General features: G+C 34.1%; 1 protein-coding gene across 4 annotated transcripts; it reads right to left on the bottom strand.

The window, feature by feature from the left end:
- Positions 1 to 14,543: 14,543 nt before the first annotated feature.
- On the bottom strand, positions 14,544 to 20,051 carry LOC105771436 (RNA demethylase ALKBH10B). Of its 4 annotated transcripts, none has more exons than XM_012592902.2 (8): positions 18,813 to 20,051; positions 17,837 to 17,884; positions 17,590 to 17,687; positions 17,358 to 17,475; positions 16,375 to 16,494; positions 16,137 to 16,252; positions 15,897 to 16,051; positions 14,544 to 15,452 (listed from the first exon to the last, which is right to left on the bottom strand). In XM_012592902.2, exons 1-8 carry the CDS (start codon positions 19,465 to 19,467, stop codon positions 14,774 to 14,776), a joined length of 1,989 nt encoding a protein of 662 aa, XP_012448356.1. In that variant the 5' UTR covers positions 19,468 to 20,051; the 3' UTR covers positions 14,544 to 14,773. The 4 variants fall into 4 exon arrangements, with proteins under 4 accessions (XP_012448356.1, XP_012448357.1, XP_012448358.1 ...); XM_012592903.2 differs by having other exon boundaries at positions 16,137 to 16,249; positions 18,813 to 20,050; XM_012592904.2 differs by lacking the exon at positions 17,837 to 17,884 and having other exon boundaries at positions 18,813 to 20,050.
- Between the last annotated feature and the right edge of the window lie 432 nt (positions 20,052 to 20,483).

Below are 20,483 nucleotides of genomic sequence, written 5' to 3'. Positions count from 1 at the left end.
ATTAAAGGTCCTTATAGTTGGAAAATAATCAAAAATCAGCCCAATTACTTTGCTATTGAAACTGTCCACCCTATGGCTATTAATAGCCTTGGTTTAAATTCAAAATAAGGAGACTTAGTCATCCCCTTCTCCTTGAAATATGGCCAGCCATGTGTGGTAGAAAAAGAAGGAATTTTAAATCTATTTTTAGCTAATTCTACCCCTTACCTTCACCTATAAATACCATGCACCAATCCCTTAATCCATCATCCCTCATAACTCATTTCTCTTCTCTCAATAGCATTTTCTACATTCCATTTCCGTTTTCCTTCCCTTCCATAGTCGCCCATCTCCTTCCCATTATTTAGTCACAAAAGCTTTGTCAAAAGCATTCTTTGGCTGACCACCTTAAGAACTCCTTACTAAAAGAAGCATCGAGCAGAACGGAGGAGCACATCAGTCAGAATAGACTCAAAAGGCTGCTAAACTGAATCAGTCAGAATAGATCCAAAAGGTTGCTAAACTAAATAGAGTTTACTCTTTCCTCTTGTTATTTATTTTGATTATGTTTGCTTTGAGTTTTTTTTTTTTTGACATCAACAATGATATATCAACAATGATATTTTAAATCCTATTTCCTAGGATGATTATCTTAATTCAGTAAGATCTATTTTATTCATGTTTAACATGTTTAGGCTTCAATCAATCATGTTTTCAATTAATATCATGATGGATTTCATTCATACATGATTGGGTGCACTTAGATTAGCTGAGTGGTCCTAACCAGATGATGGCTAGTAGACACATAACTAAAAAGTGCAATGCTCAATTTAGATCCTTAACCCCGACTAAGTTGAGGTTCGTAATATCTTTAGTTAGCTTTATTGCCTTGCATAGTTTTTAGGTTTATGTAATTAAATTGTTGCAAATGTAAATGTCCCTGTGACCTTACATAAATGCTAAGAAACCCTTAGTTAGTATTATCAGTAAAATGCATATTTAACTAAGTAAAATATTTCAAAAGGACTTAATTTGGTTTCCAAACTCATGAAAGATCAAGTTGTCGTGGAAGTATTTCTGAACGTTGTTAACCATGATAAAGTAAATTGAATTGGTTAATATAATTATCCTAGCCCATTTAATGTTGATTTTTTTTGTTGCTAAAGCCATTCATTCATACATTTAGGTAAATTGCATCCAGATTAAAATTGCATAGGGATCAATCTTTGCATCTAGTTAATTTTACTTAGCTTAATCATCACCATCCAAATTATTGAACTTTTACATCAAATTGTGAAGTTATAATTTTACAAATATTTGGTTAAGATTATACAGTCCCTGTGGAGATGATAACTCATTTCACTTACTTATTACTTGAACAACTCTGTAGACTTGCACAAACCACGTTACAGTATTCCTAACATTAAAAGAGTTGATATGTTTGGAAAATACTTGGGACTAGAGGTTGGAAAATTGAATAAGAAAAAAGATTTTTTCTTCCAAGAAACCATTGACAAGATGAATTTAGAACTTGCTTCTTGTAATACCTCGAAAATTTTTACAAGAAGATATTATTTTTGATATAGTAAGGAAATAAAGTGACAAAAGGAGAATTTTGAGTTATGACAATATTGGGAAGTATATTATGACATATTAATTCAAGAAAGGATTAAATTGTAAAAGTGAGAAAATTTTGTTACCCAATAGTAAATACTCAAAATTTAACAAGTTAAAATGTAAATATAAAAAGTTAAAGGATCAATAGTGTAAATATTTTAAGGGTGGAATAATCTAGAACCTAAGAAAAATGGATGAATTGGGACCAAATTGAATAGATGAAGACTTATGAGGGACCAAATTGTAATTTTACCAAATTAAGTGATGACTCAAGGATGGAATTTTAGAAGATCTAAAGGGCAAAATGGTCAATTAGAAGAGAAAGAAATCTAGAAAATAATGATGATGTTGGAGATATTTTAGATTAAATAAATAAATATTAGTTTATTATATTTTAAAAAGGAACAAACGAAAACATCATCTGAATCTTGTATAAGGAGATAACTAATTTTTAGTCAAGAAGGGTCAAAACTGTCAGACAGCAGAACAGGGATGACTTTAAAGAATAAACTGTACTTATTGGCTAAACCAAAAATTATGAAAATTTTATGGTAAGAAGATATGTGAGTCTAGTTTCAGAGAAAATTTATAGATCTCAATTCAGAGTTCTGTAGCTTAAGATATAATTAATTTAGTGACTATAACTCAAGTTAACAGCTTGTTATGAGTAAACAAGTAAATAGTGGTATTATGTATATATCAAGGATGTGGAATGGAGTGGAGGAGGAGGAAAATATATTTGGATATTCAGATAATATGAGTTTATTTTAAAATAGCTAATTTACATGTTTTAGGTTCAGGACTAAATCGAATAAAAGTAAAATTTTAAGGGTAATTTTGTAAAATGTAAAAATGACCAAATTGTATGAAATGAATTGTTTTATCACTTAAATTAATAAATTGAATGAAATATTAATTTATATCAAGATTTGGGTGGAAATTGAGAAAATGCAAAATTACCAAAATATCCCTGAATTTTGATATTTCTGCAATTTAGCCCGATAAGTTCGTGTAACTTGAATTATATTCTTAGATACTTGAAATGTATTTTATTAATTAAACATTGATATATTTTTAAAAAAATAAAAAAAATCCCTATTGAATGGAAGGAAAATTCGATGAATCTTTGAAAAGGAATTGACGGTAAAAAGGATCTAGCCCGGACGGGTGATCCTATCCTGATATAGCCCTCTCGAAGAATATGTGTGAAAAATATCTAGTCCGGACGGGTGATCTTGATATAGCCCTCCCTAAGAATATGTGGAAAATGGATTTAGCCCGGACGGGTAATCCGAATTAGGGTCTGAATTTAGCCTGGACTGGTAATTCAGATCCAAGCTCATTCAAGTAATTGTCTTTGCAGGGGATTTAGCTTGGACTGGTAATCCTGACAATACTCTATGAGTTTATATTATAGGGGATTTAGCCTGGACTGGTAATCTCGCTGTAAGGAATGAGGTTCGCGGGAGTGTGCTCTCTTGCAGGAGATTTAGCCTGGACTGGTAATCCCACTGTAAGAAATGAGGTTCGTGGGAGTGTGCTCTCTAAATTGAAAAATGTGCGCACATGAATATGAATTGACAAACCCGAATTTGTATACTAAAGTGTGCCCTTGAAAATCTATCGAAATTTCGAGAAATTCAACGGGATAAAAATAGAAAATGATAAGTACATAAAATCATGAAATTAAACTTAAAATACATAGAAATGATGATTATTTGATATACTAAAATATGACATGGAAAATACATGTATGTGAAACTTGTCGATAATTATGCATATTCAAGATTATGAACTGCCATGGAATAAATATATATTGAACTTATAAAAATTTATGGTACATGAAATATTGTCATAATGAATTGAATAATTTATATTTAAGAAGAAACAACAAGAAAATGATATGTATCATGACATGTAAATATGAGACTATCTTTGATACGTTAATACAAGGAAAATTATGTGTATTAAGACGAGTAATAAATTTAAGTGAGACATGGCGAGAAAATAAGTTTGTCAATATTAAAATACGCTAACCAATGTTGTTGTTTGAAGTTTAGGCAAGTGTCAAATTACTGTTGAATGGTAATATGTTTAATTATAAGGTGCATTGGAATGGTAAGTTATTAGATGAAAATATAATTAAGCTTATGAAAGAGTGGAAAGGTTTCAGTTATGCAATTTCTTATGAAAAGATTTGTTATGTGATACGCCCGTATGAACCCTGCACCTAATTCGAAAATAAAAAAAATTTAAATCTATATATATTTAGGATTCTGCGAAAAATTCCATATGATTCTGATTTAATCCCAGTAGGCTCCTAATAAATGTTTTGGGCTTCGAGAGCCCAATAGAGAGACGTTATGATTATTTTCAAAATATGAATAATAAATGGTTCAGAATTATTAAAAATGTTCAATAAACTCCGGTAATGCCTTGTGCCCTATTCCAACAACGGATACGGGTAGGGGGTGTTACACTTCTTGGAAGTCTAAATGCCTTGCACCCGGAGAAAGGATCACGCTGATAAAATTCACCCTAGCCTCTCTTCCCCTCTACTCTCTTTCTATTTTCAAAGATCCTACTAATATTTGTGATAACGTTGATAGAATTATTTGTGCTTTTTGGTGAGGTCATACAGTGGACGAAAGGAAGCTTCACCTCTGTTACTAGGATAGCATTTGCTCTCCATTGAGTGAATGAGGATTGGGTATTCGAAAGGCCAAAGTTTTTAATGAAGCTCTCTTTTTAAAGATTTCTTGGAGAATCATGAATGACAATAATGATGTCCTTATGAAAATTCTTAAAGCTAAATACTGTTAGCGGCATCCTTTTGAAATAGTTAAAGCTAACCTTCTAATTTTTAGGCTTGGAAAGGTATTTTACTATGAAGAGTTAAAGGGAAAGATATATAACTCTGGATTAGAAACAACTGTTAGATAATGTGTTTAGGGTTGCCCATGTGGATTTTAATGTTGTTTGGTTGTGTTTCAAGTAGTTGTTATTTTTTAGGCATTTTGTTATTCAAGTTTATGTTCATGGCTTAAGCTAAGAACCATGTTGTTAGTGGGTTGTTAATTTTTCTTGGTTTAAATTGTAAACATTGCTGAAAAAAATCATAGTCCAGTTTTCTTCCTTTCAACATGGCTCTAAAGAAAACACATTTCAGTAACTCTAAACCTTTCAATTTTTCTTTTTTTTTTTGATAAAATATAAGCAATTTGGTATTCGATCTGTCTTCTTAAAAGACTTGTGCGAGTGTTTGACGTATCATGGAAGCTAAATCCAATTTCTCTTCAATTGCACCGCCAGTTTTTGATGGAGACAACTATCAAAAGATCAAATGGCAATTCAAGAAGAAGAAGACCAGCTTTTCATTGCAACTTGTTCCACGAGTCATGAAACAGGTGAAAGTTGGCTCATTGATAGTGTCTGCACTAATCATATGACACATGAAAAGGAGTTGTTCAAAGAATTGAAGAGCATCGAGTCCAAGAACATCAAAATTGGGAACAGTGAACATATTGCAGCCAAAGGAAATGATACCATAGCCATTACAAGTTGTTCAGGAACCAACTTGATCATTGATGTTCTCTATGTACCAGATATTGATCAAAACCTGCTTAGTGTTGGTCAATTAATAGATAAGGGATTCAAAGTGATATTTATGGAGACGACATGTTTTAAAGCGGATGTTACATGTCCAAATATGTTTGGAATCAAGATGGCAGGGAGGAGCTTTTTGCTCAATCCAATGCATAAGGAGCAATCAACTTTTCTAATCAAAGAAAGTCTCTCAATAGTGTGGCACAAGAGGCTCAAGCACCATCATAACCAAGCGATACTGAAGATGAAATCCAAAAGGATGGCAATTGGTCTTCCAGGGTTTGATGATCACATATCAACCTGTAAGGCTTGTCAATTGGGAAAGCAAAACAGAAAGCCATTTCCCAAGTCAGCATAGAGAGCCACCTGTAAGTTGTACTTAGTCCACACAGACATTTCTAGACCTCAAAGAACTCCCTCATTAGAAGGTAGTCGATATTATGTTGCTTTTATTGATGATTTGACAATAATGTATTGGATCTTTTTTCTTAAAATTCAAGTCAAAAGTGGCTAAATCATTCTGGAAGTTTAAAAAGATTTTGGAAATTCAAAGTGGCAACCAAATCTAAATATTGAGGTCTAGTAATGGCAATAAGTATACCTCAGAAAATTTTAATGCATTTTGTAAGGAAACTGGCATTGAGCATCAGTTAACAGCTCCCTACACTTCGCAACAAAATGGATATAGTGAAAGAAGAAACAAATACATCTTAGAAATGACTACATGTATCTCGCATGAGAAGAATCTACCCAAACAGTTCTGGGCAAAGGCAACTCATACTGTGGTTTTCTTGTAAAATAGACTATCCACAAAAACAGTCAAGGATCAAACACCTTATGAGGCTAGGTATGATCATAAACCATCTCTATGTTTTCTCAAAAGATTTGGTTGTTTTTGCTTCATTCATATTCCATAGATCAAGAGAGACAAGTTAGACAAAAGAGCACTTCCAAGCATCTTTATTGGTTATAACACTGTTGTAAAAGCTTATAAATTTTTCAAATTGCAAACTGGGAAAATTGTTATAAGCAGAGATGTTCATTTCATGGAAAATGAAGAGAGAGACTGGGATGAGGCAAAGAAAAATGGCTAAACCATAGCAGACCTGCAGCTTAAGTTTTTTGCTTCAACCACAAATGAAGATGAAAATTGGCAGGATGAATTGGTGGATGATGCTCCTGTAAGTGGTACTAGATTACTCATTGACATTTACGAAAGGTTCAATATAGCTATGTGTGAACCTATAGATTTTGAAGTAGCAATGGAAGACAAAAATTAGATGGCTGCAATAAAGGAGTTGCCCATGATTGAAAAAAATAAATCATGGGAGATGGTTGATAGGCCCCAAAATAGAAAGGTGATTGGAGTCAAGTGGGTGTACAGAACCAAGCTTAATGTTGATGGCTTAATCAATAATAATAAATCAAGACTTGTGGTGAAAGGATATGCTCAAGTTTTTGGATTAGACTACTTAGACACCTTCGCACCAGTTGCTCGTTTGGACACCATAAGGCTTTTGCTTGTTGTCACTGCATAAATGAATTGGAGAATGTATCAGCTTGATGAAAATTTAGCATTTTTAAATGGCGTTTTGTAAGAAAAAATTTATGTTGAGCATCCTAAAGGTTTTGTGAAGAAAGAAGAGGAGGACAAGTTGTTTCTTTTCAAGAAAGCTTTTTATAGGTTGAAACAAGCTCCAAGAGCTTGATATACCAAGATAGATGACCATTTGTTGAGCTTAAGCTTTGAAAAAATCTTTTCTGAGGCCACTCTTTATGTCAAACATTAGAGTAATGATGTTTTGATAGTATCACTTTATGTTGATGATCTTTTGCTGATATGAAATAATTCACAGTTGGTTGAGGAATTCAAACAAGAAATGATGAAGCTTTTTGAGATGACAGCTCTTGGGTTGATGACCTTCTTCCTTGGAATGGAAATTGAGCAAGCTGAGCATGAAGTCTTCATTTTCCAAAAGAAGTATGCCAATGAGATTTTGAAGAAGTTTAAGCTTGAAGAATGTAAGCACTCTTATGAATCAAAAGGATAAGTTGTGTAAGGAAGATGGAGTTGCTAAAGTTGATAAGGGATATTTTAGAAATTTGATTGGTTGCCTGTTGTATCTAACAAAAACACGTCCTAATATTTTAAATGTTTTAAGTATCTTGTCCAAGTTTATGCATTGTGCAAGTGAATTGCATCTAAGGGCTGCCAAGAGAGTGATTCGATATGTCAAAGGCAACAGTGCTTTGGTGCTAAATTCATAAGAAGTAAGGAGATCAAACTGGTTAGCTTCTCTGACAGTGATTGGGGAGGTTCCATTGATAATATGATGAGTACCTCAGGCTACTATTTTACTCTTGGATTTGGTTTTTTTTCTCGTGGAGCTTGAAGAAGCAAGAAACTATGGTTCAATCCACTACTAAAGTAGAATTTGTTGCTACAACAGTCACTGTTAATCAAGCTTTGTGGATGAGAAAGATATTAAGTGATCTTAACTTGGAACAGAAGGAGAGCACAAAGATTGTAGTTGATAACCAAGCTGCCATTGCAATTTATGACAATCTAGTGATTCATGGGAAGACCAAGCATTTCAACATTAAGCTTTTCTTCTTGAGGGAAATACAGAAAGAAGGTAACATTGTGCTGGTTCATCATAGAATAGAGGTGCAAGTTTCTGATGTCTTCACCAAGGCACTGGCAGTAAGCAAATTTGAAGTTTTAAGGACAAAACTTGTTTTTTGTAGCTCCTAAAGCAAAAAAAGAGTGTTAGATAATGTGCCTAAGACTATTGATGTGGATTTTAATGTTGTTTAGTTGTGTTTCAAGTAGTTGCTATTTTTCAGGCATTTTGTTATTTAAGTTTATGTTCATGGCTTAAGCTTAGGACCATGTTGTTAGTGGGTTGTTATTTTTCTTGGTTTAAATTGTAAACTTTGTTGAACAAAAATCGTAGTCCATTTTTCTTCCTTTCAACTTGGCTCTAAAGAAAACACATTTTAGTAACTCTCAACCTCTCAATTTTTATTTTTCTGATAAAATACCAACAACAACAATTGGCTTTAAAAAGACTTTAATATACCTCTGTTAGGCACTGTAAAAAATACTGGTTTGGGTATCCAAGTTTACGCTTGTCTTAACTTCAACTCTAGTTATTAGAACCAAAATAGAACACTTAATCCCCTTCACACTAACCGTGCACAAGATCTTTACAACAAAACCACCTCAATTCAAGGTGGTAGAGAAAAAATTGTTTAGAAATGATAATAAGGGCTTCTTTCAGTAAAAAAATGTCTACCACCATCTCTACCAAATGCACCAGAGTACCCTCATTAAGGAGAATAATCAAAAAGTCTAGTTGAAACTATGCCAACCCAAACTTTGCTTTAAGATCATTGTCTTCCTTTGGAAATTGTGAAATAACTATCTCCCAACGAAAGTCATGTAACACCCCATACTCGGTCCAAGTGACAGGATGTCACAACAGTAAACAAAAACATTTGTATACAAATTACTCAATAATATTTAATAATTTAATATAAATAAGTTATGCCTATGTTTAACATGCATTTTGAACATAATCGAGTCTCAATCGAGCTTACGAAAGCCTGTAAACAAGCTTAGAACTAAATCGGGACCATTTTGAAACTTTTACAAAAAGATAGGTAAAATAGTAAAATAGGGGTCACACGACCGTGTGGTCAGGTCGTGTGATAAGGCTGAGACCATGTGGTGCTATCACACAATCGTGTCCCTAAGCCGTGTAACGGACTGATGTCGTGTAATCCAGGGTCACATAGCCGTGTTGCCAGGCCGTGTAACTCATTGTAGTCGTGTGAACTAAAAATCACCCTGAACGTGTAGCACACAAGCCGTGTCAACCACCCATGTGTGACACATGGCCGTGTGGTAGCCTGTGTGAAACATAAATGACCTGTTTTAAGCAATTTTCATACCATTCATACCAAATGACCTATAATGACATTTAACACCATTCAAACCTACTCCAAAATATGCACATTACAATACTAAAACATCAATTTACTAATCATTCAAACAAGAAACCAATATGCCTTCATTGGCACCAACAATTCAACCATTAAACAACAAGCAAACTTTACCATTCTTGACAAGTTAATCATACCAAAACATTCATAAGCAATCATCATTTCTTTAACTAGAATATCAGTCGGCAAAGTTCAACATATGGCCTAAAACTTTATACCAATTTCATTAAGCGAAACATACCATAATTACCAATGCCTTGAACCATTTCATATCACGACTCAATTACACCAAATGTAAACATTTACCTAACATAACCAAAGTCCATTGCCATTTCATGCTATCATCTAAACAAATAACTAATGCCATTCGTGTCTTTGTCATTATCATCTATACGATAAGTTACCATCTGCATATATATTTATATACATCCAAAATCAACCGTGCCAGACTACAAACACAAGCTTGACATTTCAATAATTAACCCTCCTAACTACATGCCACAAATAACCAAGCTCAAAATATCAAAAGTCTACCAAATCGAGAGACGAAAGGTGTATGCTTCTCGCTAATCCAATCGACACATTCTGGACATCCAAAATCTACAGAAAAGTAGTAACACGGGTAAGTATATAAAATAATTAGTAAGCTCATACAATTTAAACAACTTACCTTATTCATTTAGTATATATACAATTTGTTATTCAAAATAATTTCTCTATCATGGCATAACCCAACAATGTCAAATATGTGAGATTTTGGTTTATGGGCGTACTTATAATCTCAAATAACAATATACCAAATCCAAATAAATATAAAGCATATACAAGTATTCTATGTTTATCTTTTTTCCCACATTAACTTCACAATTCCATATTTCTCATCTTTTGTTTTACCCAATGAAACCTTGTAAAAGAACTCGATACACAGGTGCAAATAACGTTTGATACTCATCCAACTAATCATATACACTAGTTTCAGGTTCCTTGTTGAGGCTAAACCTTTAACGACACAGTAAATAGCCTGCCCAAGGCTGTATATACATGTAAGGTTACTCGTCCGGGCTAAACCTATAAAATGACATCAAGTTACTCATTCGAGCTAAACCTGTGTCACATGTATCTTCCAGTCCACAACAAATTTTGGAGCTCGATATCATCAAAAATCAACCTATAAACTCATGTACGAGACTTTTACTAAGTTCATTGGAATTATCTCAACACTTCAATTCAATACGATTTCATTACCATTAAGTCCAATTCCAACTTGTATACTAATTCATTAACCATCCAAACTTTCAATAGAACATATATAAGTATTTAAACATAACTTGACAGCAACTTGAAATCATTTATATCATATTAAATTATCTAACAAAACCATTTTGATTTGGCTAATAGTGACTAGTCGGCAATTTTCCATTTTCCTCGTACATCCTTTGGTTGTTTTGCTCTACATCATAATTTAATTCAATTAACTATCCAGATCATTATTCAACAGCATATTACATTCATACCTTAGCTCAATGTCATCTATACAATAATTCCTCAACTTTTGTATTTATTTCAATTTAGTCCCTAAAACCAAAATTACTATAACTTTCACATTTGATCTTCAATTTAGAAATCGATCTCAATTCTATCCTCGACATTTCAATAGAACTCATAATTTCATAAATTTTGTGCATATTTTAAATTTATTACATTTTAGTCCCTAAGTTCAAATTTAATAATTTTTACTTTACAAACTAGTCTATTAACATATCTAAACTTCAAAACTAACCAAATAACCACAAAATCTTCATGAATACATCAATGGCATCTTTAGAAATCTTTAACAGATTTGAAAACGGAAATATGGGTTAGTTGGACCTAATTGCAACTATCTCAAAAATATAAAAATTACAAGAAATGGGCTTGAAATCACTTACCAATTGATGAATTTAAGTTTGAATGTGACAAAGGGTTTTCTCCCTTCTTACATTGGGCCTTTGAGAAGAGAAAGATGAAAAAAATGTTTGTTTTATTTTAATTTAATATATATATTTGGATTAACATTAATAAATTAATATTAATAATATTAAACATTACTTAATGATAACTAAAAAATTTGGTGGCTTAAAAATTTCATCCACCATAGCCTATTAATTTAAAGTGGGCCAAAATGCTCAATTGGTCCTTTAACTAATTAAAATTTCATAGCGATTAACTTTTATCACTTTTACAATTTAGTCCTTTTTCCTTAATTAACTGTCAAATCATCAAAATTTCAAGACCAAACTTCAATCCACTAAAATAATAGCCCATAAATATTCAAAAATAATATTTATGATCTCGTACGAAAACGAGACCTCGATACCTTATTTCCCAAAACCATTTAATTTTAGGACAAAACCACTTGTACTTAACTAATTATCCATTTAACAAAAATTATCAAATTAAAAATCAATAAAAAATAAAATAAACTCGTAAATATTATTAACAGATTCACTCATCGAAATTGTAGCCTCGAAATCACTATTTTCGACAACACTGAAAAACGGGTTGTTACAAGTCATCCTCTCCATACACTTGTCTTTTGATAATTATGCTTGTCCCTTTTGTGCCAACCATAAGAAAACTACCGACCAACTCTTTCTCGACTGTCATTTCGCTAAAACAATTTGGTTTGGTTCACCCCTTTCCCTATGGCCAGATTTTTTAAATATTGGTTATCTTTCCAATTTGATCCTCCAATGGCTCAAAAACAATGATATCTCCTCCCAAGAGTCTAAGAGATTCTACACTCTGGTCGCATGCACTTTCTAGATCATTTGGAAATCTAGAAACGAGCTTATCTTCAAAAACATTGACCCTAACCCTATTGGAGTCATTATTAGAATCAATAGTTACTCTTATTCTGTTCTTTGATCCTTCACTCCTAGGCCCCTCCACACAGCACAAACACGAACTCCTTTATCTCTTAATACAACAACTCAAGTCTTTCTTTGCCCCTTGGTCTCTCTACCTCATCATGATAAGAAAATAACACTTATCTCATTGGAGCCGTTATTGCTCAAGGCCTTGATGGCTCCCATCTACTCTTTATCAAAAGTTACAAATTTGCCAACAAGCTTCAAGCGAGAATTCTCTTCTTACGCTTTATCCTCCTTATGCTTAAATTTTATAATGTCTCTTCTTGCATGTTTCATAACAGGGAGAAAAGGTGAGTTAATCTTTGGGTAAATTACACCAACAATCACTCAACTTTGGGGTAACTAAAAAAATAGTCACTCGGGTTTCAATTTAGTCACTCAACTTTCAAAAAATAATAAACCAGTCACTAACATTATTGAAGAATGACAAATCAGTCACTCATTAACATTCTCCATCACAGGCTTAATAGAATATCTGACGTGGCTAGTTAACTGGTTGATTTGGCCAGTTAACTTACCACGTTGGACGAGTAGTCAAAGGGTCAAAAAGAAAAGAAAAGAAAAGATGATTGGTTTAGGTAAAAGGAAGAAGTGGAGAAAAAGGAGGAGCTTCGTACCAGCGATTCCCAAGGCCAACACCCTCCGCCGCATCATGATCGCCAAGGTTCCCACCATAGCCATCGACCTCATCAAAATCAAAGTTAACTCTTCCATCCTCAACGACAAGTTCATTGCCCATCAACTGATTGGAGGAGTAAATCACCGGAGACAAATAAACTTGACTTTGTCTCACAATTGCACCAATCTTAAACCTTGGAACCACCATGAAACTGACCCTGACGTCAACATTGCCATTATTGATTTCATCGGATAAAAGTTATTCTTCAATCACATTTTCCATGTAAATCTCCAAGAAGCTACAATCTTTTTTTGCCTGAAAGATTGAAACATGCATTGAAAATCCCAAGCAATGCAAGAGCCAAAATTGCTTAAATATCTCTGCAAAAGCTATGAAAAAAGTTGTATCGGGGAACCCACCGGAGGTAACTAGCTTCCTTTGTTCAAGTTCTCAAAAAAGGAACACTCCATTTTAGCATGGACAAGGTTGAGGTACTTGGTTCTGGTGAATCTAGCTAAAGAAGAGCTTGGGTTTTTGAGCTAAAAATAATTTAGGATATGCAGATTCCAAGGTCTTGAATGTGTTGAAATGCTACTCGAGGTCAAGTTTTTTTGAGTCAGAATCTTTTGCAACCCAAAATTCAGGGGAGTCAAAGCCTTCCAACATTGTTTTACTCACAAAGGATTCAAATGCAAAGCACTTATGGCTTTCTCTTGCAAAAACAGCTCCAGGTTCAATGGTTTTAGCAGCTGCATCAATATGGCTATGGTGAGAACCTCGACAATCATGATGCGGCGGAAGGCGTTGACCATGGTGGTGTCGGTGTCGGTGTCATGGAAGCATAGTCATCTTTGAGTTCCCGAATTTTGACCCTTGGGAATCACTAGTACGAAGCTCCTTCCATTTTCTCTTTTTCTTCTCATCTTCTTCTTTTCTTCTTTTCTTCTTTTCTCCATTTCTTCTCTTATTCTTCTTTTTCTCTTGTTCTTCTACTACCCAGACTTCTTAAATGGATCTATTTAAATGACAACTAGTCCACCGTTAAATACCATGTCACTTTTCCGTTACATTTGTAATGGAAAATGGTTAAAAGGATTGTTTTGTTATTTTTTGAAAGTTCGAATGACTTAATTGAAACCTGAATGATTGTTTTGTCAACTACCCCAAAGTTGAGTAACTGTTTGTATAATTTACCCCTTTTATTGGGATACACAGTTGCGGAATGGAAACCTCAATCAATATTTGAAGACATTCATCATATCCTTCACTCTATCTCCTTTCAGCTACTTACTACATACATATCTCCTTCCAACAACTCACTACATACAATACGTGGCTCAAAAGGGAAACCAAACGACCTTAATTAACTTCTCCTGGCCTTAATGATGCTTGCAAATGTACCAATATATATAATAATCTGTTTTTCTTCTTCTTTTTAAAGAAATATTCATACATTTATACTCAATTTTATTATATTCGTAACAGCACAAACTCAAACTTATATTTTGCCCAGATTCTTCATTTTGTTAAAATACTCGTGTCAAAGGCATATTTTTAGAGAATACCCATTTCTCGGGTAGGTATAAAAACGTGACTCTCTAAATATATATATACAAATTTATCCAAAATGAAAAGTTTAAAAAATTGAATATAGCAATATTATCAAGCACATTCTCATTTAAGCTGAAATAACTTGTTTTCGACACTCTAGTGAGTCACCTACATCTTTCCGGTACTGTAAAGCAACTCAACCATTTCTGCGTAAGAAAACTTGTAAATCAGATACTCATAAGAGCCAAAGCTTAAATCAAAAATGGAGTTTTCCACATACTTTAAGAGTGCATATGATAACCAAAAACACAAATGAAAGATTATAGAGAGAACTGAGAAGTTCTTCCCTTCCCCCACCAGTATGAAATGTCAAAAAAAGTTTCGAATGCCACCCGATCTTTACATTTGCTTGAAACTCATTTCTGTTTGCAGCCTACCTCTTTCTCTTTCTCACTCTAAACTGCATTAGCAGGTTTGCTTGTCAAGCACATTGCTGCTCTTCCTTCATCATAGCTCTTCCATTACCGGTTTCATCTACACTTCCATTGCAGCCTTGTTTTGGTGATGGTCCATCACACTTCCCTCTAGATGAAGTTGTATGGTGAGTGAGTTTCCCTGAACCATTACTGTTTTCCAAAGGGGAAATTGTCTCCATGGGAATGTTGAGTTCGGTTGCAATAGTTGACAATTGTTGAGACGATGAATTTGAGCCTGGTGGAGGCAAGAAAACTCCAGTGCCAGGAATGGGTAGATGAGGTGGAAAATGCCTTTGACCAGCAGCGGCTGACCACCCAGTCGAACCAGGCGGGATGGGAACTGGAGCAGGAAATGGAATAGCAGGTGCAGGCACAAATAATGGTTGAACAACATTTGCGGGTGGAATTTGTTGCCGAATTGCTGCAGCTGGCAGTACACCAGTTGTTGGTATTGCTGCAAAATGCTTGGTGCCAGCAGAATGGCGAAAACGGTTGGGTGATCGACTAGATGGTGGACCCCATTGTGGAGACTGAGAAACCGAAGGTGAAGGAGGCCTCTGGTTGTCAGCCACAGATTGCTTTGGTTGATACTTGGTAAATGTAACAAGCATGCGGTGCTTTCGGACAGAAGGTAGTGCATGTTTGGCAAAATCAGCCGATTTTCCTTCCATTACGAGGAGCGATCTGCATCAAAGTTATGAAATTCACAATCAGGAAATATGAAACAAGAGAAGACAATCCAATTGAACTAAATGAAGCTGTCCTAGAAAAGAATACCTTATATTAGCCACCACTATTCTAATGTAGGAACCTATGTTACTTGGACTCTAGTGCAAGTGTTGGATATAAGTATACGTGTGACATGGATATGTTCAATTTTTTAAAGTTTTCCCCTTGAAGAATCATATTCCAAATACTCATGTCTGAAAATGTGCCCACCACAGATACTTAAAAAAAATTGGAGTCAAAGAAACATAAGTGAGGACTCCATTCATTAGAAGCATTTTTACCAGATGTTTTAGGACTAAATAGCTATATTGTTCGAAATTAGTAATCCGGACACAATAGATATCATTCAATTCTAAACAATGACCATTTTCTGAGCACAGAAAACAGTAAAACATTTACCCAGGTGAAAGAGAAAGCTTTAGAGAGCCTTTGAAATCACCCGGATGATCAACCCCAATAACCCTTCCAAAAGTAATGTCACACTCAGTCAAGAACAAGACGAAAGTAGGGTTTCCAAACCAAGGTGGCCACATTCGAGGCGGTGAATGATCCCCCTAGAAGAAAAAGACCACAGTAACATTAGGCTTAAAGCTAGACTCATGGTATAGGAAACAACCAGCAGCACCATCTTTTACCTACCTCATTATAGACATCAATGATGCAAGAGTCTGGCTTTGCAGTAATAACTTGCAAGTCGACCAAACGTTCAATAGTATCTTGCAACAAGGAAGGAATGGCTTCTATTCTCCGATCTACTAAAGCTCAATCAACATAGAAAGGAATCAAAATCATTTAACTTGAAATTTTAAAAACATATGTGCGTTTATGTATTTGGGTGGGTGGGGGGAACGAATCAAGGAGAAGGCACTGAACATGCCTTTGGAAGTCCTGGCAGCAGTTTCACCATCCAGAGGGGCATCAGCAATTGGAAGGCCCAACTGAATCATCTCTCTGCCATGTCCCTTCATCGGTTTTTTTGAAGCTACATATGTCTGAACTGCTTCTCATAAATTGTCACATTACAATTCAGCTATTAGTGATATTTGAATGCAAGGATATTATTATTACAAATATACAGCATCCAAGAAATTGCACTACCATACTGAAACAACATTATTCCAAGACTGATCAGCAGATAAAATAACTTAATCAGCTTTGCCATGAGCAAAATTATCCGTTCCTCTAACACAGTACAGAAATTGACATAGTAGATGATTTCCTTATTACTAAGGGTGATATCGATTTGGTTTGGTCGGGTTTTTTAGATTTTTCGATCCATCCATTATAATTTCATTCAGTTCGGTTCACAGTTTTTCCATATTAATTTTTGTTTGAATTTTTAGAGTTATTTTGATAAAATGAACTTTGTTTTATGGTTTTTGAATATTATTTTGTGAAGTTTTAAAGTCTTGTTCATAAATATTTCTAAAACAATTTTCCAAGTAAATAAAAATAATCATAAATTCTATAAGATATTTTTTGAAGAATATTTTTATATAGAACTTTTAACTTTTTTAACTATTTTAAATAAAAAATATTTGTTTTATTTCATAAAAAATTAAAATTAAGTATGAATTAAATAAAAATAAAATTCAGTTCAGTTCAGTTTTGGATATCGCAGTTTTTTAACTTGCATTTCATAAACCGACCAAACACCTCAGTTCAGGTCAGTTTTCAGTTTTTCCTACTCAGCCCTACTAATTACCAGCTTGCCCTAGAATAGATGCATGATAGATAAAACTATAAACAACGAAGCTGAAAGCCTATCAATTGTGATAGGATTCAGCTGAAAACAAAGAAAGCAGTGAAACTCTAGGTGCTAAAATGACCCCCAAAAAAAGAACTTTTAAGAGAACTTGCCTTGAAAATGTCCTCTTTTCCCAGCAGCCCTTAACTCATTTATCAAGGAGACAAGGTCAGAAACTTCCTTCTCATCAAACAGTTTCTCATACAATTTTAGCCCATCCACCACATTGACCTTAAAATAAAATTTCGCTCATAAGAAGTACAAAGAATAGGGAGGAAAAGAAGCAAGAATCTATCAGTTCATACAAAATTTCAGAATATCATCATAAAAGTTATAAAGCATTACCATGTTTCCGTCAAACATCTCATTACCAACAAAAGTTTTTGGAAGCAATGCCAGAGTCTGGTTTTCATTCTGATTTTGTGCAGGATGTGAATCATGTTCTGAAAGATCATAAATATAAATACATATAAACATAAAAAAAAAATGGAGAAATTAAATGTTAAAATCTAAAGAATTATTTGAAGAGATCGAACTGAGTTCAATATTTATCGCAAGATTTGAATCAAGGGGCAGCCACTAAATACCCTACCCAATCTATTCCAGCTGTTCCTAGCTAAACAGGAAAGAGACGATTTTTCTACAATACATAAGTAAACAATTTGGATAAGTTTCAAGTCTAAGAAAAATAAATCTAGGGAATATTAAAAGCGTAGCTTCCACTTTCAGCACCTCCTAAGATGCTAAAAGCTCCGTTACATGCACTTGGCATTGTAGAGCACAGAACGGATGCTAAAACGACAGATTCGGATGCAGAATATAGGTCTGACACAGCATTCGTAATTCAGACTGAGCAACGAAGAAAGCGAGTCAAATCAAATATCAACTAAAGAAAGTAAACAGCATAGACTGCAATCATAGATTGCTAGGTAATGTCAACGCCTAATAGACACAATTGAATGCATAAACAGACCCAAAAGACTTGTTATAAAAGGAATATAACTTCTTTAACTAGCTTTTCATTTGGTAAAAGAAAAAGATCCAATTACAGGTGTTAATATAAACCAATTCAATCATAAACCCAATTATAATATAAGCATCGTTACCTTTTAGTGTATAAAAGATTCAACTAGATTACAAGGCAAATTTAGTTTTATCAAATTACACAAGGCAATTCAACAAATAATCAACCATGAAAAGCTGCGAAAAATATGGTATCATTCACTAACAAATTCAACATTCACAGCAATGCAAGTGAAAGTCACCAATGTCACCACCGAAAAGCCTTTAGTTACAAATTCTAATCATCCCATCAGAACAGATAACCAAACATAACAAACTGAAACAGAAGGTATCGTTCCTCACAAGAATGCAAGTAAAAGTCAACCGATATCAACACTTAAAATCTTTTAGGCAAACAAGCTTCAATCATCCCATCAGAACAAATAATCAAACATAGCAAGCTACATCATAGAATGTATTATTGACTATCCTAATTCAAATGTTCACCACAATGTAAATACAAGAAATGAAAGCAATAAACATGAAACACTATGTAACCATATTACCCTCTGTGACAACTGAGCCTTTATCTTCCACCTTCCCTAACTCACCACCTAACTTAAGTTCCTCATATTTCTCACTCCCTCTCTCATTTCTCTCTGAAACAGCGGTAACAGTAGAATTCCCATTAGTATCCACCACAGAATTCTGTATTTCTTTGGCCACCTCTACCCTATGCCCCTTAAAGCCAAATCCAGACCTTTTAAAATCCTTTCCCCCAACTTTCCCATGATCACAATGCCTTTGCCTACATCTCCAGGCCACCTGTTGAAGAGCATAGGAAACCTCAGCAATCGAAAAGTACTGCTGCATATGAAGCACAGGGTTCCAGTGACATCTCCTTTGCTGAATGCAAGCTATGACGGCTTCATACTCCCCAACTTCCCCGACCTCACGCAAATGATGACAAAGGGAGTCAATCATAGCATTGGCTGCTGCGAATTCACCCCGCAACCAATAGATAAAGCCATCACGCTCATCGGGAAACCAATTCCGATGATGGTGCTGGTTGAACTCTGCACCTCCTCCTCCTCCTCCACCTCCTCCTCCTGCACCGCCAACGGCTCCAGCATCACCACCTCCGGCGCCAGCTACTGCAGCTGAAGGAGCAGGAAACTGCATTTTATCTGATAAAACTGCATTTCCCGATGGCACTGCCATTGAGGAAAAAGAAAAAACGCTCCCAAACCGATAAAAAAAAATTAAACTGCTAAAACAACATATATAAATTAAAAATACCCAAAAACAGATCTAATTAGCTTAAATCCCGCAGAATCCAACGTGATCACGTAAAATCACAAACGAATTTTTTTTAACTCAACTTAATACAACTTCAAAATAGATATAATTAGTGAAAAAATATTAAAAACTGGGTCTTTATTTACTTTTTAAAGGTTTAAGCCGATCTAAAGGATTGGTTTAGTTTAGTCAGATCTGGAAAATGGGAACTTTGCTTTGGTTGTGCGTAGATTGTGAAAAGGCAAGCAATTTAGGGTTTGGGTATCTGGTTTTTGGAAAGAAAAACAAGAAGGGCCATTGTCACAGTGAAAGAGATCACGGCTTGGCTTATTGATGACGCATAAAGATACGCATTTATAGTGGCTAAAATCCAACAGAACTTCCTTCCCTCACCAGGGATCGATTATCGAACCACATACGAATATTCTTCTTCAATTTCTAAGGTGAATTTTGGTGTTTTAATTCAAGTCTGAGAAAAGTTCGATTGTCTTGGGTTAAGAGTTCTAAGTTTGGGCTTTTTGCGGAGGTTAACCTCTTAGCATTAAACCTTGGTCGAATTTTAAATTAATTTCGTAATTACATTATCTTTTATAATAAAATTACAAGAATATAATATTATGAGTAAGATACGAGGTTCCCTTGTTTAATCCATTTAATTAGAATATAAGATTTAAGCATTTAATTAATAAAATGTAAAATTATCTGAAAATAAATTTACTATATTGTCATTATAAAATTTTTGTTTTTGTAAGTTCACTACTTTCAACATTTTTAGTCTTAAGTTAAACTTAATTATGAAAATTTATTTATATAATTTGTCATTTAATTATTGTAGAGGAATTGGTTGCTTTTAATAAGAAAATAGAAATAAAACTAAAAATTTTACCAAAGTAATTGTGATATATACTATATATATAGATATCAGTATTAAAATTGCA

Source organism: Gossypium raimondii, chromosome 5 (assembly GCF_025698545.1).
Source record: "Gossypium raimondii isolate GPD5lz chromosome 5, ASM2569854v1, whole genome shotgun sequence".
NCBI classification, from domain to species: Eukaryota; Viridiplantae; Streptophyta; class Magnoliopsida; order Malvales; family Malvaceae; genus Gossypium; species Gossypium raimondii.
Note: the sequence above shows the minus strand (reverse complement) of the source record. Positions and strands in the feature narration are given on the sequence as shown.

Excerpts from the sequence above, each read along its gene's own strand:
- LOC105771436 (XM_012592902.2), bottom strand. The coding sequence starts at position 19,467 with ATGGCAGTGCCATCGGGAAATGCAGTTTTATCAGATAAAATGCAGTTT. Across the intron at positions 17,688-17,836 it reads GAACAGCTGGAATAGATTGG|AACATGATTCACATCCTGCA; the intron begins GTAGGGTATTTA and ends ATGATCTTTCAG. Across the intron at positions 16,495-17,357 it reads GAAAAGAGGACATTTTCAAG|TTCAGACATATGTAGCTTCA; the intron begins GCAAGTTCTCTT and ends TATGAGAAGCAG.